Source organism: Salvelinus alpinus, chromosome 15, assembly GCF_045679555.1.
Source record: "Salvelinus alpinus chromosome 15, SLU_Salpinus.1, whole genome shotgun sequence".
NCBI lineage: Eukaryota > Metazoa > Chordata > Actinopteri > Salmoniformes > Salmonidae > Salvelinus > Salvelinus alpinus.
Genome location: NC_092100.1, coordinates 25,550,963 through 25,577,038, shown reverse-complemented (window position 1 = coordinate 25,577,038; position 26,076 = coordinate 25,550,963). Strand labels below are relative to the sequence as shown.

The following is a 26,076-nucleotide window of genomic DNA, read 5'->3' as shown; positions in this document are numbered from 1 at the left end:
CTGCTCTCAGTTGGGGCCAAAGCCAGGCCACTGGTACTTTTCAGCTTGAATTTACATAACAATGGCTAACTGTGAACTTGAACGCCTTTTCACAAAGCAACTGTTTTGATTATGCAGAGGTTGTTGATTCTGCTCACTGTCAGGCCTAGCTATGGAAACAACTTCCCTAGTATAACATAATGGTGTATACACTAGTGGAACACTGTTTCAGTGGAAAAGCAGCAACAGAGCCACAACAGCCCAGCCACAACACAGGGCACTAACCAAACATCGAATAGAACTGCTCCAAAGAGGATGCATGCCAAATTACAACCAATGTCCTCTGCAGTGTACTCCACTTATAAAGGCTTCCGCAACTGTTTGGTGGAGTTCGTGCAGATATTACGACGACATTTTGGACTTCGGCAAGTTTTTTTTGGGCTGTTCGGGCACACAATATCTTTTCTGGAGGCAAGCCGTAGTTCGGGGCCGAAGTCTACACCTCTTCGTCGGTGATCGGTCAACAGTAGGGATTCTTCAATAAAGTCTGTTGTCATTGAATAAGAAACGACTTGTTTCATGCACATTTTTTAAATGAAAAATACTGCACCAAACATTTTAGTTGGATGTAAAATTGCACGACTAAAATCTCCTCGGCAAAAACGTCAAAATTAATGACAGATTTATTGAGTTATCTTAGATGAATTCTGACTATTTTGAGGAAGTGTATACTGGCTATGGTGTCTCAAACAGTACTATTTTCTCATTTTTCAAGCGAGCACACTAGTTTGGTTTGCCAGATATCGGCGTTAACCTAATGCAGAGGCTGGAATGGAATAAATGGAATGGTATCAAACAAACATTTATTCCATTCCAGCCATTACAATGAGCCTGTCCTCCTATAGCGCCTCCCACCAGCCTCCCCTGACCTCATGGTAACTCATGGGGGTCAAAATCATGGTACAACAACAGTTGACATACCACATACAGTTAGTTGTGACAGCGGCTGTTCTGTGGTCCAAACTAGCTGACAGCTTTGACCAATGATAGCCTCACTCACCCCCCCGGAGGGCAAGTCCAAATGAATTAGCCTTCCTCTCAGTTAATTAAATACTGGTCCGCATGATCTCTGGAAATGCACTCTCCATAAATAGACCCTGTCCCTGACGACCCAGCGCTGCATGGATGGATGGCTGGGTGAACCCCCCTCTCACTCCCCCCTCTTTCTTTTATTACGAGAACATTAACTGAGCAGTGTGAGGGGGACAGAGGGAGACTAAGAGTCAGGTGAAGAGAAAATGCAGATAGGGAGGGAACGGATGTAGAGTACTGAAGAACAGTAATAGCAGTTAGAGAGTGACTGATTGAAAGGGCTATGGGGACAGACATACAGATGGACACACAGGGTACATTTCCCAGGAGATTATTAACATTCCTGGCTTTTTATCTCTACTTTCTTCCTGTCAACATACTAATGGCCAACCAAAAATTACCCCTGGGGCAGCAGCTGGCCCTAGACATCCTGACAGGCCCCTTTACCCAGCGCCCCTCCTGTGCCCGGCCAGACTCTTGCTCCTCTCCTCACCTCGCCCCACAGAAAGGGGCTCCTGGTGCTTATAGTCAGTATGCCTGTAGCTCTTTACCACTGACAAACACAGAGCTCTCCTCCCCTAACTAACAGACATGTGGGCTTGAATCGGAGTCAAATGAGACATCTGGCCGACACACACTAAAAAGAGAAGGGAGAAAGAGGGGGAAGGGAGAGGAAAGAAAGGGTAAGAGGGGGAAGGGAAGAGAGAGAATTTGAGTAGGGATGTTTCAGTGGGACTGACTTCAGTAGTGATAAACTCTATTGTTCAGGAGAAAAGGGATGGCTGCAGTAGGGTCAAAGGTCATCTCTATTGTGATAAAGATCTGCAACTCACAAGGATGGACACAGGGCACAATCTTTATAACCTCAAACTGTTATAAATGATTAGCAAGTGTATTGGGTCCAATAGGAAATATTCTGGTAGCCTTACAGATAGATTGGCTATATTCCACTGACTAAAGACCTGATCTTAAAATAGACAATGTGAGCCAGTTTCCAGAGATTTGGGAGAGAGTGTAATGTATAAAAGTTTAACTTTGAACCTCTGAGTCTAAACAGAAACAGCACTTGTGAGGTCATACAGGACATGTGCACACTCCACAGCAGCAGCGCCTCACACACCCAGCAGCAGTCCCACTGATCACACACACACACACATTATCCTGCTGTGTCTTACCGCCAAGGGCCATAATAAATCATTGAGAAATACATTTCTCGATTATTTTCTTAGTGGCTCTGTCATCTTGTAATGTGATGAGATTTCCTTTACAATTCACCTGGAACATCGATTTCTGAAAACATCCTTTCTTTTCATGGTTCTATGCTTCTAAGGTAATGCTATCCTTTTTGTAAGTGAACAGTAAACAAGGGTTAGCAGATGATAGTAAAAAGATGAGTTGGATGAAACCAATAGGTGAAAATAGACTGGCATAGAATATGGGATGGTGGAGGACTGTGGTATAGGCTAGGGGAAGATGAATGGGTAGTAGAGGAGATGTGGGCCAAGCCAAGGCCTCAGTACAAACACTGGTGAGTGAACTACACAAAGAAAACTACAGTTAATCCCATAGATTACTCAGCCAAAGCCTGGGTCCCCTGCCAGGTCAGCAAGCAAGCCAGTCAGAGCTAAGCCTGTCAGACCTTCTTATCAGAACGCACACAGAGAGCTTACACACAACCAGGAGACAGGCAGGCAGGCAAGTAGACACAGACATAATGGCTGACAGGAGATAACACAGACTGGGATCCACTGCTAGGCACTGACTGTGAGTAAAGAGAAGCTCCACTTCCAGGGTTGTAAATTCTTAGGTCTTGTGAGGTGAGTTGTTATAGTGGGCTGTTTAGACTCCACTTTGTTCCTACAGTATACCATGGATTTGGATAACCTGCTTTGTACAGCAGCACGGATCTCTCCAATCTTTCCAAAGTTCGCTACAGAAACTGCCAGCTGGCCAAAAAGCCAGGAAACAGGTTTTAATCTGTCCCAGATTTTTGGAGGGAAAAAAATTGTCCCGAGCCAAAGTCCTGTGGCATCAGTCTCAGAGTGACAGTGGAACAGTGGAGACACTTCCAAGTGACCGGGCTCTAACAAGCGAGTGGATTCACTTTCAGTCAAGACCCAAACAGAGCCCCAGCCTGTCAAAACAGTGAACCCAGCTGGCTTCCATTACAGCCAATCTTCACACAGCTACAGCTCACTCTACTTGCCTGAAAGTGCACTCTATAACACTCTCACAGTGATAGAGGTAGAGTTTCGCAATAGTGTGTGTCTAAATGTGTTATATTGAGTTGCACCCCTTTTGGCCTCAGAACAGCCTCAATTTGTTAGGGCAGGGACTCTACAAGGTGTCAAAAGCATTCCACAGGGATGCTGGTCCATGTTCACTCCAATGCTTCCCACAGCTGTGTCAAGTTGGCTGCATGTCCTTTGGGTGGTGGACCATTCTTGATACACACGGGAAACTATTGAGCGTGAAAAACCAAGCAGCATTGCAGATCTTGACAAACTGGTGCACCTGGCTCCTACTACCACAACCCGTTCAAAAGGCACTTAAATATTTTGTCTTGCCCATTCACCCTCTGAATGGCACACATACACAATCCATGTGTCAACTGTCTCATGGCTTAAAAATCCTTCTTTAACCTGTCTCCCCCCCTTCATCTACACTGACACAAGTGACATCAATAAGGGATCATAGCTTTCACCTGGTTAGTTTATGTCATGGAAACAGCAGGTGTTCTTAATGTTTCGTATACTCAGTGTCTCTCATCCTTTTTGTTCCAAACACTGTTGTGCTTGTTCTCTCTTCCACACTTCACATTTTGTATGTGTAACGTTTGGCCCAGCTGGGGTATGCAGTGGTTAGAGCCAAAAAGAAAGAATTAAAGAGAGGCCCATATGTAACAAGGCAGAAAGTAGAGATGTAATGATTCACAGATAAACATTTGAACCGGGGACCGATGCGTAATATGCGAGTGCATCGGTCCGCGGGAGCCCAAACAGATCCAAATGATGCATGCAGCCGTAAGAAAACCAATTCAAACCAATTCAAACGTTATGAATCGCCAGTTTACTAAAAAAAAAAAATTACTCATTCATTTCTGCCTCATTCTGAAAATACATCTAATCTGTTGTGACTGAATTGATGCGTCCTCTTCTTCAGCCTATCAACATTTTATGCATGTAACGGAGTATGAAGTTTATCTACAAGTCAGATAACTGTGTACACTTTGCATTACATGCTGACCAGATCGAACACGTCACGTGCGCGAGCGTCGCAAAATAAATTTAGAAATCCATGTTATTCAATTATTGCACCCACACTGCTCGCGTCTGCGACACCAAGGGCTAAAATAGAACTCACACCTTGCCCAAACCGGCTGCGCGCGTGCACCATCGTGCATACATTTATTTTGCCCCCCCACACCAAACGTGATCACGACACGCAGGTTAAAATATCAAAACAAACTCTGAACCAATGACATTAATTTGGGGACAGGTCAAAAAGCATTAAACATGTATGGTAATTCAGCTAGTTAGCTTGCACTTGCTAGCTAACGTTAATTTGTCCTATTTAGCTAGTTTGCTGTTGCTAGCTAATTTGCCCTGGGATATAAACATTGAGTTGTTCTTTTACCTGAAATGCACAAGGATCTCTACTCCGACAATTAATCCACACATAAAATGGCCAACCGAATCTTTTCTAGTCATCTCTCCTCCTTCCAGGCCTTTTCATCGTTTAAATTATATGGTGATCGCATCTAAACTTTCATTGTATTACCACGACTACCGGCAAAACAGTTAGTCTTTTTATAACCCATGTGGGTATAACCAATGAGGAGATGGCACGTGTGTACCTGCTTCTATAAACCAATGGCCCTAGCCCTCACCCTCCGATCCAACAGGTCCCAGATCTGAGATCCGGGCTCTTCGCTGGCCATGGCAGAACACTGACATTCCTGTCTTGCAGGAACTCACGCACAGAACGAACAGTATGGCTGGTGGTATTGTCATGCTGGAGGGTCATGTCAGGATGAGCCTGCAGGAAGGGTACCACATGAGGGAGAATGTCTTCCTTGTAACGCACAGCGTTGAGATTGCCTGCGATGACAACAAGCTCAGTCCAATGATGCTGCGACACACCGCCCCAGACCATGACGGACCCTCTACCTCCAAATCGATCCCACTCCAGAGCACAGGCCTCGGTGTAAAGCTGATTCCTTCGACGATAAACGCGAATCCGACCATCACCCCTGGTGAGACAAAACCGCGACTTGTCAGTGAAGAGCACTTTTTGCCAGTCCTGTCTGGTCCAGCGATGGTGGGTTTGTGCCCATAGGCGACATTGTTGCCAGTGATGTCTGGTGTGGACCTGCCTCACAACAGGCCTACAAGCCCTCAGTCCAGCCTCTCTCAGCCTATTGCGGACAGTCTGAGCACTGATGGAGGGATTGTGCATTCCTGGTGTAACTCGGGCGGTTGTTGTTGCCATCCTGTACCTGTCCCGCAGGTGTGAGGTTCGGATGTACCGATCCTGTGCAGCTGTTGTTACACGTGGTCTGCCACTGCGAGGACGATCAGCTGTCCGTCCTGTCTCCCTGTAGCGCTGTCTTCGGCGTCTCACAGTACAGACATTGCAATTTATTGCACTGGCCACATCTGCAGTCCTCATGCCTCCTTGCAGCATGCCTAAGGCACGTTCACACAGACAAGCAGGGACCCTGGGTATCTTTTTGTGTTTTTCAGAGTCCGTAGAAAGGCCTCTTCAGTGTCCTAAGTTTTCATAAATGTGACCTTAATTGCCTACCGTCTGTAAGCTGTTAGTGTCTTAACGACCGTTCCACAGGTGAATGTTCATTAATTGTTTAAGGTTCATTGACAAGCATGTGAAACAGTGTTCAAACCCTTTACAATGAAGATATTTGGATTTTTACGAATTGTCTTTGAAAGAAAGGCTCCTGAAGAAGGGACGTTTCTTTTTTTGCCGAGTTTACATTTATTTCAAAACACATTGCGTTGGAGAGGCAGTTTCAGTGCGTTCTGTGTGGTGTATACGTTATGGATTTTCCCCCTGTAATCTGATATTGGTAGATGCTCAGTCTGCCCAATGGCTCAACTCACACTACAACAGCTCAGACAGCTGCAGCTCAGCTCCTGAGCGCCATAAGTATCAGATATGAACTTAGAATGTAAAAATGAAAGTGTTCATACAACAATTGTTAGTGAATCGAATCATATAGAACCGAATTGTATCGATTTGTTCCACTAATCAAATACAATCGCACCAAATCGTTTCAAACTAAAAGTATCATATCGGAGTCCGTATACAGCACCAGTCAAAAGTTTGGACACACCTACTCATTCCAGAGTTTCTTTATTTAGACTATTTTATACATTCTAGAATCCCAAACTTTTGACTTGTACTGTATCTACATGCGTATTGATTTGTGCTGTAAGGAGAGATGCACGCCCCTAACTGAAATCCAATCCTGTTGATATTGAATGCTGCCACTCTCCCTCTGGCACATGCAGCCCTTTCCCAGTGTCACTTTACCAAACAGGAAACCCAAACCAGAGGGAGATTTATGTGGGACATGTCATGCTGGTTGGCTGTGAGAGAGAATGAGACAGAATGAATGAGAGAGAGACACTGTGTGACTTGTTAGGAAGAGAGAGAGAGAGAAAGTGTACAGTTGGCATACATGAAAAAGACAAAAACCAACATACCCAGTCTTGATTCCCATGGAAAGCAGTCCTTACATCAGAGAAGTATGATCAGCCCCCTCATGTATTCACCCATGACTGCGTGGCCACGCACGCCTCCAACTCAATCATGTTTGCAGACGACGCAACTAGAGATCGACCGATTAATTGCAATGGCCGATTAATTAGGGACGATTTCAAGTTTTCATAACAATCGGTAATCGGCATTTTTGGACGCCGATTATGGCCGATTACATTGCACTCCACAAGGAGATTGTGTGGAAAGCTGACCACCTGTTCCGCGAGAGCAGCAAGGAGCCAAGGTAAGTTGCTAGCTAGAATTAAACGTATCTTATAAAAAAAAACTCTTAACATAATCAGTAGTTAACTACACATGGTTGATGATATTACTAGTTAATCTAGCTTGTCCTACGTTGCATATAATCAATGCGGTGCCTGTTAATTTATCATCGAATCACAGCCTACTTTGCCAAACGGGTGATGATTTAACAAGCGCATTGGCGAAAAAAAGCACCTTCGTTGCACCAATGTGTACCTAAACATAACCATCAATGCCTTTCTTAAAATCAATACACAAGTACATTTTTTAAAAACCTGCATATTTAGTTAATATCGCCTGCTAACATGAATTTCTTTTAACTAGGGAAATTGTGTCACTTCTCTTGCATTCTGTGCAACAAAGTCAGGGTATATGCAGCAGTTTGGGCCGCCTGGCTCATTGCGAACTGTGTGAAGACCATTTCATTTAATTTGCCAGAATTTTACATAATTATGACATAACATTGAAGGTTGTGCAATGTAACAGCAATATTTAGACTTAGGGTCGCCGCCCATTCGATAAAATACGTAACGGTTCCGTATTTCACTAAAAGAATAAACGTTTTGTTTTCGAAATTATAGTTTCCGGATTTGACCTTATTAATGACCTACGGCTCGTATTTCTGTGTGTTTATTATATTTCAATTAAGTCTATGATTTGATATTTGATAGAGCAGTCTGACTGAGCAGTGGTAGGCAGCAGCAGGCTCGTAAGCATTCATTCAAACAGCACTTTCCTGTGTTTGCCAGCAGCTCTTCGCTGTGCTTCAAGCATTGCGCTGTTTATGACTTCAAGCCTATCAACTCCCGAGATTAGGCTGGCTATACTAAAGTGCCTATTAGAACATCCAATAGTCAAAGGTATATGACATACAAATGGTATAGAGAGAAATAGTCCTATAATAACTACAACCTAAAACTTCTTAACTGGGAATATTGAAGACTCATGTTAAAAAGGAACCACCAGCTTTCATATTTCTCATGTTCTGAGCAAGGAACTTAAACGTTAGCTTTTTTACATGGCACATATTGCACTTTTACTTTCTTCTCCAATACTGTTTTTGCATTATTTATTTGAGACTAAATTGATTTTATTTATGTATTAAGTTTAAAAAAAGTTTTCATTCAATATTGTTGTAATTGTCTTCATTACACATACATATACATATACACATACATATACATACATATATATATATAAAAAACATTAAAAAAAAAAAAACATAAACTTTATATTTTATTTTTATAAATCGACCGATTTAATCGGTATCGGCCTTTTTTGGTCTTCCAATAATCGGTATCGGCATTGAAAAATCATAATCGGTCGACCTCTAGACACAACAGTAGTAGGCCTGATTACCAACAATGACGAGACCCTGGGAGAGTGGTGCCAGGAAAATAACCTCTCCCTCAATATCAACAAAACAAAGGAGTGTATTGTGGACTTCAGGAAAGAGCAGAGGGAGCTCTTCGACAGTACCACAGTGGAGAAGGAGGAAAGCTTAAATTTCCTCGGCACATCACGTCACTGACGATATGAAATGGTCCACCCACACAGACAGTGTGGTGAAGAAGGTGCAACAGCGTCTCTTCAACCTCAGGAGGCTGAAGAAATTTGGCTTGGCCCCTAAAACCCTAACCCTAAAACATCATGGAGAGCATCCGGTCAGGCTGTATCACCGCCTGGTAAGGCAACTGCACCTCCCGCAACCGCAGGGCTCTCCAGAGGGTGGTGTGGTCTGCCCAACGCATCACCGGGGGCACACTGCCTGCCCTCCAGGACACCTTCAGCACCAGATGTCACAGGAAGGCCGAAAATATCATCAAGGACATCAACTACCCAAGCAACTACCTGTTCACCCCGCTATCATACAGAAGGCGAGGTCAGTACAGGTGCATCAACGTTGGGTCCGTGAGACTGAAAAACAGCTTCTATCTCAAGGCCATCAGATTGTTAAATAGCCTTCCCTAGCCGGCTACCACCCATTTACTCAACTCTGCACCTTAGAGACTGTTGCCCTGTATACATAGACATGGAATCACTGGCCACTTTAATAATGTTTACATACTGCTTTACTCATCTAATATGTATATAGTGTATTCTATTCTACTGTATTTTAGTCAATGCTACTCCGACATTGCTCGATCTAATATTTATACATTTCTTAATTCCATTCTTTTAGATGTGTGTATTGTTGTGAATCTTTTTTAGATACTACTGCACTGTTGGAGCTAGGAACACAAACATTTCACTACACCAGCAATAACATCTGCTAAATATATGTGTATGTGACCAATAAAATTTGATTTGAATACTGTATATCCTGACATCAATTGCCTCATGCAGAGTGATGATTCAATAAACAAGTGATTGTGTGTCTGTGAATGTGTATAACCCATCAAGCCTACATTCTCTACCCATCTTATCTTCTTAGACACCAGATTCCAACAAGTTCATTCATACATTCTGTGGTTTGCTAATTCTTCATTCCACAAGTTTTCCAGTATAGAGATCTAGAGATGTACAAATAATTAACACATTCAGTCATAACTCAAATGTCCAATGACATTTCATGCAGAGACATAGGAAAAAAACACCGATCCACACAATCCATTCAAATTAAATATTAAACCTCAAATGGCATACATTCCTTTTTCACAGACAGACATAACAAATAAGCAGACAAAGTGACTCACCAACAACCATTAGTGTGAACTCAAAGCCCCTCTTCACTGACTTCCTGTACACCTGGTTTGGGAGGTTGGCGAACCCCACATACCCCTCCAGATTCCTCTGCTGGAAGAAAACACAGAGTTACTCTGGAATCTTCCGGGGGGACAAACATCTTGAGATTGTGTACACGGCATGTGTGTACACACTCACACGGAGACAAAGAGTTGGTTTTAGATTCAAATTTCTCTGGCCGGGAGTGACAAAGCACCATTGAAGGAGACGGGTAAAACTGGAACAGGGTTTTGGGGGTGAGGTGAGTAAAATGGGTAAGGTAGTCTAACTGCTCCCCCTGTTTATTTACCAGTTGTATCATATCCATCATCTGAGAGACGTCATCATGGAGACCATGGATCTCGCACCAGATGACAGCCAAGGCGTTCCCAAGTTGTGTGTTCTCCTTCTCTCTAGTACTGTATTTCTCCATTCCTCCCTCTCCCTCTGCCTGCTGTAATCTCATCCTCTCCCAGCACGTTGTCATGCACGCTACACAAGGCAAGTACAATTGATTGCTGCTCACCCCTGCTAACGGCCCTCGTATGTGTCCCAATGGAAAACTTGGGTAGAGAGAGAGAGAGAGGGGCCACACTAGTCACTCCTACACAGCAACCCAGTGGGCCACTGTCTACCACCCTGAAAACATGTGTCCTCTCACTTATCCTACAGAATCAGGAAACGATAGGGCTGCTAAGAGAGCAAACACTTTGTGGTATGTCCAGCCACCCAAGTCATAGTCTGTTCTCTCTGCTACCGCATGGCAAGCGGTGCCAATGCACCAAGTCTAGAACCAACAGGACCCTGAATAGCTTCTACCCCCAAGCCATATACGTGGACTATCTGCATTGACTCCGTTTGTACTTACTCTTTTGACTCATCACATACGCTGCTGTTAAAGTTTATAGTCTATCCTGTTGCCTAGTCACTTTATTCCTAGTTATATGTAAAGTACCAATCAAAAGTTGACACCTGCTCATTCAAGGGTTTTTCTTTATTTTTACTATTTTCTACATTGTAGAATAATAGTGAAGACATCAAAACGATGAAATAACACATATGGAATCATGTAGTAACCAAAAAAAGTATTCAACAAATCCAAATATATTTTATATTTCAGATTCTTCAAAGTAGCCACCCTTTGCACACTCATGGCATTCTCTCAACCAGCTTCACCTGGAATGCTTTTCCAACAACCATGCTTTTCCTTCACTCTGCGGTCCAACTCATACCAAACCATCTCAATTGGGTTGAGGTTGGGTGATTGTGGAGGCCAGGTCATCTGATGCAGCACTCCATCACTCTCCTTCTTGGTCAAATAGCCTTTACACAACGTGGAGGTGTGTTGGGTCATTGTCCTGTTGGGAAACAAATGATAGTCTCACGAAGCACAAACCAGATGGGATGGCATATTGCTGCAAAATGCTGTGGTAGCCATGCTGTGCCTTGAATTCTAAATAAATCAGACCGTGTCACCAGCAAAGCACCCCCACACCATCACAGATGGTGCTTCACTGTGGGAACCACACGTGCAGAGATCATCCGTTCACCTACTCTGCGTCTCACAAAGACACGACGGTTGGAAACAAAAATCTAAAATTTGGACTTATCAGACCAAAGGACAGATTTCCACCGGTCTAATGTCCATTGCTCGTGTTTCTTGGCCCAAGCAAGTCTCTTCCTCTTATTGGTGTCATTTAGTAGTGGTTTCTATGAAGCAATTCGACCATGAAGGCCTGAATTATGCAGTCTCCTCTGAACAGTTGATGTTGAGAAGTGTATGTTACTTAAGCTCTGAAGCATTTATTTGGGCTGCAATTTCTGAGGCTGATAATTCGAAGGAACTTATCCTCTGCATCAGAGGTAACTCTTGGTCTTCCTTTCCTGTGGGGGTCCTCATGAGAGCCAGTTTCATCATAGCGCTTGATGGTTTTTGCAACTGCACTTGAAGAGACTTGACTGACCTTCATGTAATGATAGACTGTCGTTTCTCTTTCCTTATTTGAGCTGTTCTTGCCATAATATGGACTTGGTATTTTACCAAATAGGGCCATCTTCTGCATACCACCTCTACCTTGTCACAAAACAACTGATTGGCTCAAACACATTAAGGAAGGAAATTAACTTTTAATTGAAATGCATTCCAGGTGACTACCTCATGAAGCTGGTTGAGAGAATGCCAAGACTGTGCAAAGCTGTCATCAAGGCAAAGGGTGGCTACTTTGAAGAAACTGAAATATAAAATATATTTTGATTCGTTTAACACTTTTGGCTACTACATGATTCCATATGTGTTATTTCATATTGTTCATGTCTTCACTATTATTCTACAATGTAGAAAATAGTAAAATAAAGATCTCTCCGAAATTGATATTTTGCTGTTGTTTACAGGTCAGTCTGTGTTCAGGCGGCGGGCAAGTAAGTGATTTTAAATGGCCCAAGCAATTTCCATACTCGCTCCCTACCCATGCTGGATTACATAATGTTGTTGTGGTGCCATCTAAGCATTCTCATCACCTGGGGGTAACACGTAAATTCTAGGGCTGGCACAATTCCTGTATAAATCATGTAACCGATGATTTTAGAGGAAGACCGTCATGAAAATAAAACAAACATCATAACTGTTTATGTTGTTGTGTGGAACGAACAGCTCACTGAAGCAATGAGGTATATAATAACTGTTTATGTTGTTGTGTGGAACGAACAGCTCACTGAAGCAATGAGGTATATAATAACTGTTTATGTTGTTGTGTGGAACGAACAGCTCACTGAAGCAATGAGGTATATAATAACTGTTTATGTTGTTGTGTGGAACGAACAGCTCACTGAAGCAATGAGGTATATTATAACTGTTTATGTTGTTGTGTGGAACAAACAGCTCACTGAAGCAATGAGGTATATAATAACTGTTTATGTTGTTGTGTGGAACGAACAGCTCACTGAAGCAATGAGGTATATAATAACTGTTTATGTTGTTGTGTGGAACGAACAGCTCACTGAAGCAATGAGGTATATTATAACTGTTTATGTTGTTGTGTGGAACAAACAGCTCACTGAAGCAATGAGGTATATAATAACTGTTTATGTTGTGTGGAACGAACAGCTCACTGAAGCAATGAGGTATATAATAACTGTTTATGTTGTTGTGTGGAACGAACAGCTCACTGAAGCAATGAGGTATATAATAACTGTTTATGTTGTTGTGTGGAACGAACAGCTCACTGAACCAATGAGGTATATAATAACTGTTTATGTTGTTGTGTGGAACGAACAGCTCACTGAAGCAATGAGGTATATAATAACTGGAGACAGCATCCAAGATGGCTGACCGTTGTTGTCAACGTAATATACTCCCGTCCGCATAAGCCGTTTCATGGCAGTTGCCACCTGCTTTACAGAGCCAATAACTCTACTTGAATAATTCAATGGATTTTTTTTTGACTTCTCTACAGGGACGTCTACGGGAATTGTCTTTTTGGGCTCGCCGTCAACAAATCTGCAATAAGATTTCACGCACCAAGATAGTCGTGAAGAGGGCACGACAAAACCTATTCCCCATCAGGAGACTGAAAATATTTGGCATGGGTCCTCAGATCCTCAAAAGGTTCTACAGGTGCCATCGAGAGCATCCTGACTGGTTGCATCACTGCCTGGTATGGCAACTGCTCGGCCTCCAACCGCAAGGCACTACAGAGGGTAGTGCATCCGGCCCAGTGCATCACTGGGGCCAAGCTTCCTGCCATCCAGGACCTCTATACCAGGCGGTGTCAGAGGAAGGCCCTAACAATTGTCAAAGACTCCAGACACCCTAGTCATAGACTGTTCTCTCTGCTACCACACAGCAAGCGGTACCGGAGCTCTCTGCATCCCCCCCCCCCCTCCCACTCTCTGTTGTCATCTATGCATAGTCACTTTAATTAATTCTACCTACATGTACATACTACCTTAACTAACCGGTGCCCCCGCACATTGACTCTGTACCGGCACCCCCCTGTATATATTGTTCTTTTACTGCAGCGCTTTAATTACTTGTTACTTTTATCTCGTATTCTTATCCGTATTTTTTTTAAACTGCACCGTTGGTTAGGGGCTCGTAAGTAAGCATTTCACTGTAAGGTCTACACATGTGCATGTGACTAATAAAATTAGATTTGATTTAACAACGTGATGAGATTTTGGTGCTCCTTGCAAGCAGATTATTTGCTCCAAAGAAAAGTGAAAGAAAAGATTAGGTAATTTTTTATAAAAATAAAACATTTTTAAAAATGGTGTGCAGGTGAGGATGGAAGCCCAAAAGGGGTTACATGACAACCACACCACAAATAATAAAAAAAGGTTGTTGAATCAGTTAAACAGAACATTAATTATAGATGTACAGTTGTAGTCGGAAGTTTACATACACCTTAGCCAAATACATTTAAACTCCGTTTTTTTTTATACAAATCCTGACATTTAATCCTAGTAAAAATGTCCTCTCTTAGGTCAGTTAGGATCACCACTTTAATTTTAAGAATGTGAAATATCAGAATAATAGTAGAGAGAATTATTTCAGCTTTTATTTCTTTCATCACATTCCCAGTGGGTCAGAAGCATACATACACTCAATTAGTATTTGGTAGCATTGCCTTTAAATTGTTTAACTTGGGTCAAACATTTCTGGTAGCCTTCCACAAGCTTCCCACAATTAGTTGGGTGAATTTTGGCCCATTCCTCCTGACAGAGCTGGTGTAACTGAGTCAGGTTTGTAGGAATCCTTGCTCGCACACGCTTTTTCAGTTCTGCCCACACATTTTCTATAGGCTTGAGGTCAGGGCTTTGTGATGGCCACTCCAATACCTTGACTTTGTTGTCCTTAAGCCATTGTGCCACAACTTTAGAAGTATGCTTGGGGTCATTGTCCATTTGGAAGACCCATTTGCGACCAAGCTTTAACTTCCTGACTGATGTCTTGAGATGTTGCTTCAATATATCCACATACTTTTCCATCCTCATGATGCCATCTATTTTGTGAAGTGCACCAGGCCCTCCTGCAGCAAAGCACCCCCACAACATGATGCTGCCACCCCAGTGCTTCACGGTTGGGATAGTGTTCTTCAGCTTGCAAGCCTCCCCCTTTTTCCTCCAAACATAAATGGTCATTATGGCCAAACAGTTCTATTTTTGTTTCATCAGACCAGAGGACATTTCTTCAAAACGTATGATCTTTGTCCCCATGTGCAGTTGCAAACCGTAGTCTGGCTTTTTTATGGCGGTTTTGGAGCAGTGGCTTCTTCCTTGCTGAGCGGCCTTTCAGGTTATGTCGATATATGACTCATTTTACTGTGGATATAGATACTTTTGTACCCGTTTCTTTCAGAATTTTCACAAGGTCCTTTGCTGTTGTTCTGGGATTGATTTGCACTTTTCGCACCAAAGTACGTTGTTCTCTAGGAGACAAAACGCGTATCCTTCCTGAGCGGTATGACGGCTGCATGGTCCCATGGTGTTTACTATTGTTTGTACAGATGAACGTGGTACCTTCAGGCGTTTGGAAATTGCTCCGAAGGCTGAACCGGACTTGTGGAGGTCTACAATTTTTTTCTGAGGTCTTGGCTGATTTCTTTTGATTTTCCCATGATGTCAAGCAAAGAGGCACTGAGTTTGAATGTAGGCCTTGAAATACATCCACAGGTACACCTCCAATTGACTCAATATGATGTCAATTAGCCTATCAGAAGCTTCTAAAGCCATGACATTATTTTGGGGAATTTCCCAAGCTGTTTAAAGGCACAACTATATATTCTTAACAAGAAATTTGTGGAATGGTTGAAAAACGAGTTTTAATGAATCCAACCTAAATGTATGTAAACTTCCGACTTCAACTGTAGCAAACAAGTCTTTGGTTGCCTAGGCAATGCCCACTTCCCTGCAGTCAGGAGCGGAGTCAGGAGAGGAGAAAACATGCAGTCAGGAGCAGAGGAGAGGAGAAAACATGCAGTCAGGAGCAGAGGAGAGGAGAAAACATGCAGTCAGGAGCAGAGGAGAGGAGAAAACATGCAGTCAGGAGCAGAGGAGAGGAGAAAACATGCAGTCAGGAGCAGAGGAGAGGAGAAAACATGCAGTCAGGAGCAGAGGAGAGGAGAAAACATGCAGTCAGGAGCAGAGGAGAGGAGAAAACATGCAGTCAGGAGCAGAGGAGAGGAGAAAATGTTAGTATTAAAAAATATATATATATATTTTTGCTATTTAAATGGTGACTATGATCATTTGGCTGACTAATAATTGTCATCCATAATTCCATGACCATCACAGACTTACACGTACCAGATGGGTAGCAGCTAGAATTATTGGTGATCTTTTGAAGAGGGAGAGATAGAGATTTGAGGCCTGTGAATAAAGCTGTGTCTGTGGTTCAGAATAAGAGGCAGTCCAAGTCCATGTGTTGCTCTTTAACCCCCTCTGGATGACATCTGCATTTGATTCTCTGTTGTTTGCCAATGCAAATTTGTCAAATTATGTTTTTCTGCATATTGAACTGAACATAGGCCTAGTCAAATTTTGATTGAACAAGACCCACTTACAGCCTATAGAGAAATAGTACTGGCGTCTTTGTAGGCGCTAACTACACCATGGTTCGTTGGACAAATCCTATAGGGAAATGTAATGGAGTTGTTGTATATATGCCGAAAATAAGGTTTGTGGTAAACACAGGCTTAGGAGATCGTATATGTTTTGTTTAATGAGATATCCTTCATCAGCAAACATCACTTTTTGTGAATTTTTAAACATGTACTATGTATGTACTAAACCCCCCCCACATAAAGGCTTCATATTTCATAAAGGTCATGTTAACTGACTGATATCTCAGAACAAAACGTATAAGAGCTCCTAAGCCTGTGTTAACCCCAGACCTTATTTTCAGCATTTATCCCAAAACCCTATTCTTTCCCCATTAGGAATGGCTAAAAAAAACAGGTAACTAATTTTTTAGGCCTACAAAGCTGGTGAGCGCTATAGAATGAAACCATCAGACTCTACTACATCCAATAACCTTCATCACGTGCGCAAATACAACATTGTCATATTCATATAGCCTATGGATGTTTCGGATATCTGCATGGAAACAAAAGCATTATTGGAAACATAAGCCTTTTCTCAGAAATTCCATAGTGCATTCGCAATGTTAGGGCGAGTCTCTCCAAAGCGCGCATTTTTATGCATGCATGTCCATTCCTTTCCACGACTGGACGTGGGATGTCATTGGCACTATTCAATTTGATCGGTCGGTGCGTGAGCAGGTTTTAAAGCGATGGGTGCACTTGGCAAGAGCAGGTTACAATTGTTACCTTTATAATAAAGACAAAATATCTATACAATGTATGCTGCGTAATACAAGGATACAACGCGTAATAACACAACGTACATGGGTACAACAAAGCGGAGTAGCAGTCGAGATGCTCCAACCTAAGGCAAGGCCTATAATAGAACGTTCATTCGTAGTCTTCCGTTGCCAGAGGCTGGTTTTCCAGTGAATAAGGGAGAATGGAGTCGAATAAACCTACTCAGGCCAAGAGCTATGAAAGAAATCCTCATTTTCGGTTACATTCCTCTTTCTCCTATTGCCTCGGACGATCATGGAGTTTTAACGTTGGATAAGACAACATGGGATGCATTCATAGTATTGGTTTCAATTAATTCATGAAAATTTGTGTCCAGTTCACACGAGAGAAAATATAATTGATTTGATAAGAATAACACTTACTGCAATGCTGGCAACTGCAGATTCTGGTCGTTCGATCATTGTAGTACTACTGTGACACCACCCACCCTAGAGACGAATAGATCAGACATAAAAATGTTTTAAAAAACACGGCGCAAAAGCGTTAAGAGACACTGCTTTAAAAAAAGAGCCGTCCTCTTCTTGCAACGCAACGTTTGCATGTAGCCTACTAGTAGCAACAGAACCCTTGTGCCTCTCAAGGGGCCCAAATGAATGAAATTGGGTTGGTGGTAGACTATCAACATAGGTTACGACGACAAGTAGAATATAACGCTGACATTTCTCACAAGTGGGGAAATGTTCGTGTTGCAATCTCGAAAGGCGATTGTCTCCTCCTTTGGAACTACTGTATATGCCTATTGGCTAGAGACAGCTGAAATTGTGATGTCACATCAGATTCGACGGACTACCGAATTCTATTGGTTCTAAGAACTGCATTCTTATTCGATGAGGTTTAACGGCGGTTGGCATCCAATATATGTTGCGTTACCGCCACCTACTAGACTGGAGTACAACTCCCTTATACTTCGCTTGAAAAAATAAATAAGTAAATAAACAAATACCCTACCATCTAACACTACACTCACAATATAATTTTTTTATAATAAAAAATAACACCACCCTACTCCACTATTTAAATCTATTTAGTCCTATCTCAATTCCAACAACCTGAAAGGATGGGACACCACCACTTAATACACCACCACGTAACTCTTCTGATGTCAAGTCTCACACCCAAATACTTCTCTGCAGCTGCCACCACAACCTCAATTTTCGGAGACTTACGTTCCATCCCTGCAGTACAGTTGATAACCATTGCTATAAATGCTAAAAATCCAATCTTACTGAAACATATATCACTTGTTGGCCTATCCCTCTGTACTGGTACAGATGTACTACTCACACCACTCCTCTCAGGATCCCTCCCCCTTGACCCATCATCCTCTACTTTCTTCAATGCCTCAGCATATGACAACTTCTGCACTACTCTAACCCTGGAAACCTGTACCTGCCTCTCTAGCATGGGACATTTCTGATCCCCAGCCCCATGTGCACCCCTACAATTAACACATACCACATACCACTAGTGCCAAGTCTAGGACAAAACGGCCTCTCAACAGTTTTTACCCCCAAGACATAAGACTCCTGAACAGGTAATCAAATGGCTACCTGGACTATTTGCACTATTGGTTAGAGCCTGTAAGTAAGCATTTCACTGTAAGGTCTACACCTGTTGTATTTGGAGCATGTGACAAATACACTTTGATTTGATTTCCCCAATGCTACACATTCCTTTGTCTCATGCCCTTCTGCACACATCTCACACCTAGGAACCTCCCTCCTACACACTGCTGCCACATGCCCATAAGCTTGAAAACCTGTAACAATGTAATGTATACGGAACAAAAGCTCATACAGGATAACTTATATATACTAACATCACTTTGTCAGTCAAAGACTCAACATCAATGTTATTGCATTTCCCTATACCCACAAAACATCTGCTAAACATGTGTATGTGACCAATACAATTTGATTTGATTTGATCAAAACTCAAAAGAACAGACAATGACTGTTCTTTTTCAACACTCACGCCACCCTGGCTACGTCGCACCAAACAACGAGCATCACAAACACTGGGAATCTTCTTTTTCAGTTGGTCTACGAACTGCATTGTGGTAAGCCGAGCCTTTTATTTTGAATCTTTTACGAATCTTTCATGAAGGTTTTGGACAGACAATCCATCATCTCATAAACGTGCCGTTGGATTTGCATTGATCACAGGTCAAATATCGCATACATGTGGTCTCCTGGCCTCCTGCATTCATATTCTCAATAGGATAACCCAGAAACAACCATGAGTTCATTCCACACGGTCATTTGAGAACACCAGTATGTCTAGTTGTGCTCTTTTGTGGCTGTGCATTAGAGCATTAGAATCAAATCAAAATGTATTTGTCACATAAGCTGAATACAACAGGTGTCGACCTTACTGTGAAATGCTTACGTACAAGTCCTCAACCAACAATAAGAGTTAAGAAAATGTTTACTAAATAAACTAAAGTAAAATAATAACATAAATGAGCAACAATAAAATAACAGTAATGAGGCTATATACAGGGGGTACCGGTACCAAGTCAATGTGCGGAGGTACAGGTTAGTTGAGGTAATTTACGTAATATGCACATGTAGGTGGGTGGGGGGGGGGGGGGGTCAATGCAAATAGTCCAGGTAGCCATTTGATTAGCTGTTCTACGGTCTTATGGCTTGGGGGTAGAAGCTGTTAAGAAGCTTCTTGGACCTAGACTTGGCGCTCTAGTACCGCTTGCCGTGCGGATGAGGCAATGACACACACACACTATGAGCCTATGACTGATACAATAGTTAGAAATCCACCACTACAGTTCATTTACAGGTAATATATCAGCTCAAGAATGAGCTGGCCAGTGAAACTTTCATGTCCTTTACGCTGAGACAGTTAGACACACTTACACAATTGCGTGCATCTGAATACTCAGTGTGGTTTAGAGATATTTTACAGTCTTGTTTAATCAGGTAAGCATTAAAACAGAGAGCGAGGCATTGAAACCAACAAATGATTTGTCTACATGCATTTTAATGAATTGAAGGCAATAAAACAGAATATAGGCCTATATCCTGCAATTCAGTAATCAAGAATACTTAAATGTAACATAACCTAGGTCATTCTATGGAACTACACTCTAATTTAATCTAATCATCACTATGCACAACACATTCTACACAATTATGTGTTTTACGGATGTGTGTATCGAATTTAATTTAAAAAATAAATATTGACAATCGTTCTGTCAAATCATTCTCTGTCATTTGATCACAGGCATCAAATGCTAAAGAGAAAGGTATACAGGCTGCTCACAGTGTTACAGTTATATAGAGATCTAGCTTATCTATTTCCCCAGATCCAGGTGGTGTTTTGGCTCAGGGCCATGACTGCTCTCTCTGAGGCAGATCACTGGCCATGTCCTTGTGAAATAGAGGTACAAAAGAGGTTCTGAAGGATTTGCTTTGATGTTGACACAGCTGATGGTCCGATCACCATGGTTACAGGAGTGGTGTCTGCTCCCCAGACTTCTTGCTGTCCAGGAAGTTGATATAGTCTTTCACCCATCTGTCTGAGGACCTGGCACACACCTTTCGCCCCGCCTGAGTCTTAAACCTGGACATAGAAAAACAGGGTTATTAGCACAGCATAACAGCAACAACACCGCATAGGGACAATCACATGCAAGACATCCAAGGCTCACTCATGACTTATGACATCCTGTTTTAGATCTATGTTAGATTTTTAACCTAGTTTTAGATGATGATGTCAGAGGTCTTTTGTTCTCATTTTTAAAGGGAAATGCATGACGACGTGAAAGTGAGGTAGTGAAAGTTGATCACAGGAAAGAGGAACACATTCTGAGTTATACAACAGAGGGATAGTCAACAAAAAGAAGCAGCTCGCTCTCTCTCTTTGTGGAGCGGTCTCTTACACTGATTTCTTTGAGGATTTGGACCACGAATGCCAATCATTCCCTGTCAGTCCTATAACTATCCCAGTCACAGCATGATTGAATCAATGGCTCTCTGTCTGTCTGACACCTGTAATATTACAACATAACACTTTTCTTTGACATCAGTACCTTGAGTGTTCGGATCACACTAACTTAGAAATCACTCTCAAGCACTAATCGCCACATATCCATTCTCACACAGTAACAGCTAAATAACAGTAAGGTTACTCACAGAATGGCTGGGTTGGAGCACTGCTGGCTGGTCTTGGTGTAACCCACCACTCTACCTCTGGGTATTTGACGATCAGCAAAGGTAAAACAACATTTCTTCGGTCCGCTTGCCATACGCAGGCCTAGACAACACACAGAACACACACTTATAGGTCAGTTTGGGACACACACACACTCAAAAATACAAACATTACAGTTACAGTCGCTTACCTTCGGTAAAAGTGATGGCACTGAGTACCAGAACAAGCGCAGACAGCATAGCAAGACGAGGGGTGAACATGCTGGCTTAGAGTTGGTCCAGGTAGGGTGGAGAGTGAATGAGAAGTAAAGTGTTGTGACTTCAGGTGTCAAGCTTTATTCTCTGCGTTGTTGTGGTGTACAGAGGACCAGTCTTTATACTATAAAGGTGGAGTTAGGGGGAGACCCTGACAAGGGTCTCCCCCTAACGATTGTCTCGGTCAGGTTTCCCCATCTAATTGTTAAACATTTAAGTCGTGTGTATTTGTGTGTGTGTCGTCCCATGCATCAGACAGTGTCAGGAGTTTTCTATGACGTGGCTGTATTTCACTTCTCTTTTTCAGCATTGGGTTTTACATCAGAAGTATACATATGATTGTGAATTCATAATGAAGAAAAGCCCATGTGGGATTTTTAGGTTCTATTCATGTCATGACCGTGTATAGAGACGGATCAAGGCGCAGCGGAGGTTGAGTTCCACATCTTTATTTCTAAGTGAAACTTAAGCTAAGCAAAACAAAACATTAATGAAACAACGAAACGTGACTAAGTGGTGCACATGCACAAAACACAAAATAATATCCCACAAAACACAGGTGGGAAAAATAACTGCTTAAATATGACAACGATTACCAGCTGCCTCTAATTGGGAATCATACGAACATAGAAACATACCAACATAGAAAAAAAAAACTAGAACACAACATAGACAGAAATACTAGATCACCCCCTATTCATGCCCTGACCTACTATACCATAGAGAAACAATGGCTCTCTATGGTCAGGGCGTGACAGTTCATCAACAAAAATATTCTTAGACTTATTGAAACTTAGAGAAGGAGAGTTTGTACTTAGTGATTTAGTACATGAGATTGATATACTGGACGTAGTCTATAATATACTGTACATATAGCTGTGTGACATACAATAGCTCAGTATTTTGTTATTTATTTTATACAGTAATTTTTGTTAATCTTTATCAAGGGGGTCAATAATTTTGGGCGCAACTGTACATACAGTGCATTAAGAAAGTATTCAGACCCTTTGACTTTTTCCACATTATGTTACGTTACAGCCTTATTCTAAAATTGATTTAATTGTTTTTTCCCCCTCAATCTAAACACAACATCCCATAATGACAAAGCAAAAACTGTTTTTTAGAATTTTTTGCAAATTTATAAAAATAAATAAATGTAAATATCACATTTACGTATAAGTATTCAGACCCTTTACTCAGTACTTTGTTGAAGCACATTTGGGAGCGATTACAGCCTCGAGACTTCTTGGGTATGACGCTACAAGCTTGGCACACCTGTATTTGGGGAGTTTCTCCCATTGTTCTCTGCAGATCCTCTCAAGCTCTGTTAGGTTGGATGGGGAGCGTCGCTGTACAGCAATTTTCAGGTCTCTCCAGAGATGCTCGATCGGGTTCATGTCCGGGCTCTGGTTGGGCCGCTCAAGGACATTCAGAGACTTGTCCCAAAGCCACTCCTGCGTTGTCTTGGCTGTGTGCTTAGGGTCGTTGTCCTGTTGGAAGGTGAACCTTCGCCCCAGTCTGAGGTAGTGAGTGCTCTGGAGCAGGTTTTCATCAAGGACCTCTCTGTAATTTGAGAGTCCTTTAGGTGCCTTTTGGCAAACTCGAAGCGGGCTATCATGTGCCTTTTACTGAGCTCTGTCAGAGTGACCATCGGTTTCCTGGTCACCTCCCTGACCAAGGCCCTTCTCCACCGATTGCTCAGTTTGGCTTGGTGGCCAGCTCTAGGAAGAGTCTTTGGTGGTTCCAAACTTCTTCTATTTAAGAATGATGGAGGCCACTGTGTTCTTGGGGACCTTCAATGCTGCAGAATTTATTTGGTATCCTTCCCCAGATCTGTGCCTCGACACAATCCTGTCTCTGAGCTCTGGGGACAATTCTTTCGACCTCGTGGCTTGGTTTTTGCTCTGGCATGCACTGTCAACTGTTGGACCTTATATAGACATGTGTGTGCCTTTCCAAATCATGTCCAATCAATTGAATTTACCACAGGTGGACTCCAATCAAGTTGTAGAAACATCTCAAGGATGATCAATGGAAACAGGATGCACCTGAGCATCATTTTGAGTCTCATAGCAAAGGGTCTGAATACTTATGTAAATAAGATATTACTGCTTTTTGTTCTTAATAAATTAGCAAAAATGTCTTAAAACCTGTTTTTGCTTCGTCATAATGGGGTATTGTGTGTGTATATGGATCAATTTTAGTATAAGGCTGTAGCGTAAAAAAAGAAGGAAAAAGTCAAGGGGCCTGAATACTTTGCAAATGCACTGTATACATGTAGCTCTGTGACATACAGTATATTCTGGTATGTACATTTTTACCCAAGCAGGTGATTTCCCCTCTTTATTAAAAGTCATACTATTACTGTTTTTTTTAAACTGTGTTTCTAGTCATGCATGTCAACGTCTTTAGTATAGAATGATTCATGGCCGTTGGCACAAATTCACTGTAATCATGATTGAATATTGCCATTATAAATGAGAGTTGTTGTTTATGGTTGACTGGACAAGCAATTTGCTTAACTCATCAGCATACCAGGCATATCATCAAGCTCAAATAAACAATCTAGACCTCGAAATTAGATACAAATTACAAGGCATGTGTAATTGACTAGTTTGGAGGAATGTTATTTGGGGATGTTGACCCTTGATTGGTAAAAGATGCCAAAATGAAAAGATGCCAAAATGTTTATCTCACATTTGGTCTTGTGTCTTTATGTATATATTATTTTGCTTTATGTTTATAGGGAGTCCCATCGTTGGAGTTTTCAAAAAAGCTCATACAATGGAGTGTTCTACCACTGAAGAGTTATTTGTGGTTCTTCACAAAGTGTTCAAGTGTAACATTGAACTTTCCTCTCCCCTGATATTAAAAAGCAGAAGTATATGTCATACGAGGAAAATACCCACAAGATTTAACTTCCTTGTCACTTTTCTTTCTTTGGTACACAAGTGGTTTCGTTCCTTTCTAAGTGCTATATACTGTGTAACTAACCACAATTACCTTATGTAACGCCAAGCTTTCACAGAAAGTGAAGCTAATTAAATATCATCAAATATACAGTAACATTCAAAAGTTTGGACACACCTACTCATTCAAGGCTTTTTCTTTATTTTTACTATTTTATACATTGTAGAATAATAGTGAAGACATCAAAACTATGAAATAACACATATGGAATCATGTAGTAATCAAAAGATGTTAATGTATAATATATTTGAGATTTTTCAAAGTAGCCACCGTTTGCCTTGATGACAGCTTTGCACACTCTTGGCATTCTCTCAACCAACTTCATGAGGAGGTCACCTGGAATCCATTTCAGTTAGCAGGTGTGCCTTGTAAAAGTTAATTTGTGGAATTTCTTTCCTTCTTACTGCGCTTGAGCCAATCAGTTGTTTTGTGACAAGGTAGAGGTGGTATACAGAAGATAGCCCTATTTGGTAAAATACCAAGTCCATATTATGGCAAGAACAGCTCAAATAAGAAAAGAGAAATGACAGTCCATCCTTACTTTAAGACATGAAGGTCAGTCAATGCGGAAAATGTCAAGAACTTTGAACGTTTCTTCAAGTGCAGTTGCAAAAACCATCAAGCACTTTGATGAAACTAGCTCTCATGAGGACCTCCACAGGAAAGAAAGACCAAGAGTTACCTCTGATGCAGAGGATAAGTTCATTAGAGTTACAGTGGCCTTAGAAATTGCTACCCAAATAAATGCTTCACATAGTTCAAGTAACAGACACATCTCAACATCAACTGTTCAGAGGAGACTGCATGAATGCTTCATGCTCGAATTGCTTCAAAGAAACCACTTCTAAGGACACCAATAAGAAGAAGAGACTTGCTTGGGCCAAGAAACACGAGCAATGAACATTAGACCAGTGGAAATCTGTCCTTTGGTCTGATGAGTCCAAATTTGACATTTTTGGTTCCAACCGCCGTGACTTTGTGAGACGCAGAGTAGGTGGACGGAAGATCTCCGCTTGTGTGGTTCAGACCGTGAAGCATGGAGGAGGAGGTGTGATGGCGTGGGGGTGCTTTGCTGGTGACACTGCACACTATGTTATTTATTTAGAAATCAAGGCACACTTAACCAGCTTGGCTACTACAGCATTCTGCAGCGATACGCCATCCCATCTGGTTTGCGCTTTGTGGGACTATCATTTGTTTTTCAACAGGACAATGACCCAACACACATACAGGCTGTGTAAGAGCTATTTGACCAAGAAGGAGAGTGATGGAGTGCTGCATCAGATGACCGGGCCTCCACAATCACCCGACCTCAACCCAATTGAGATGGTTTGAGATGAGTTGGACCGGAGAGTGAAGGAAAACCAGCCAACAAGTGCTCAGAGTATGTGGGAACTCCTTCAAGACTGTTGGAAAAGCATTCCAGGTGAAGCTGGTTGAGAGAATTCCAAGAGTGTGCAAAGCTG

General features: G+C 42.0%; 2 protein-coding genes across 6 annotated transcripts in view; both read right to left on the bottom strand.

Moving 5' to 3' along the window:
- LOC139539790 (septin-7-like) overlaps positions 1-17,933 on the bottom strand; it is a 34,573-nt gene extending 16,640 nt beyond the window's left edge. The window contains exons 1-3 of one of the 5 annotated variants that reach the window (XM_071343084.1): positions 17,579-17,931; positions 11,014-11,195; positions 9,810-9,909 (exon numbers count right to left, since the gene is read on the bottom strand). In XM_071343084.1, the coding sequence (XP_071199185.1) occupies positions 9,810-9,909; positions 11,014-11,037 (124 nt within the window). In that variant the 5' untranslated portion in view covers positions 11,038-11,195; positions 17,579-17,931. Of the gene's footprint in view, positions 1-9,809; positions 9,910-10,147; positions 10,340-11,013; positions 11,196-17,578 lie in introns of those variants that run through there. The other 4 variants (XM_071343085.1, XM_071343082.1, XM_071343083.1 and 1 more) reach the window with 4 other exon arrangements.
- Positions 17,934-20,193: 2,260 nt separating this feature from the next.
- LOC139539789 (C-C motif chemokine 4-like) lies at positions 20,194-21,743 on the bottom strand. The gene is made up of 3 exons (XM_071343080.1): positions 21,577-21,743; positions 21,368-21,488; positions 20,194-20,795 (listed from the first exon to the last, which is right to left on the bottom strand). Exons 1-3 carry the CDS (start codon positions 21,644-21,646, stop codon positions 20,681-20,683), a joined length of 306 nt encoding a protein of 101 aa, XP_071199181.1. The 5' UTR covers positions 21,647-21,743; the 3' UTR covers positions 20,194-20,680.
- Positions 21,744-26,076: the final 4,333 nt, after the last annotated feature.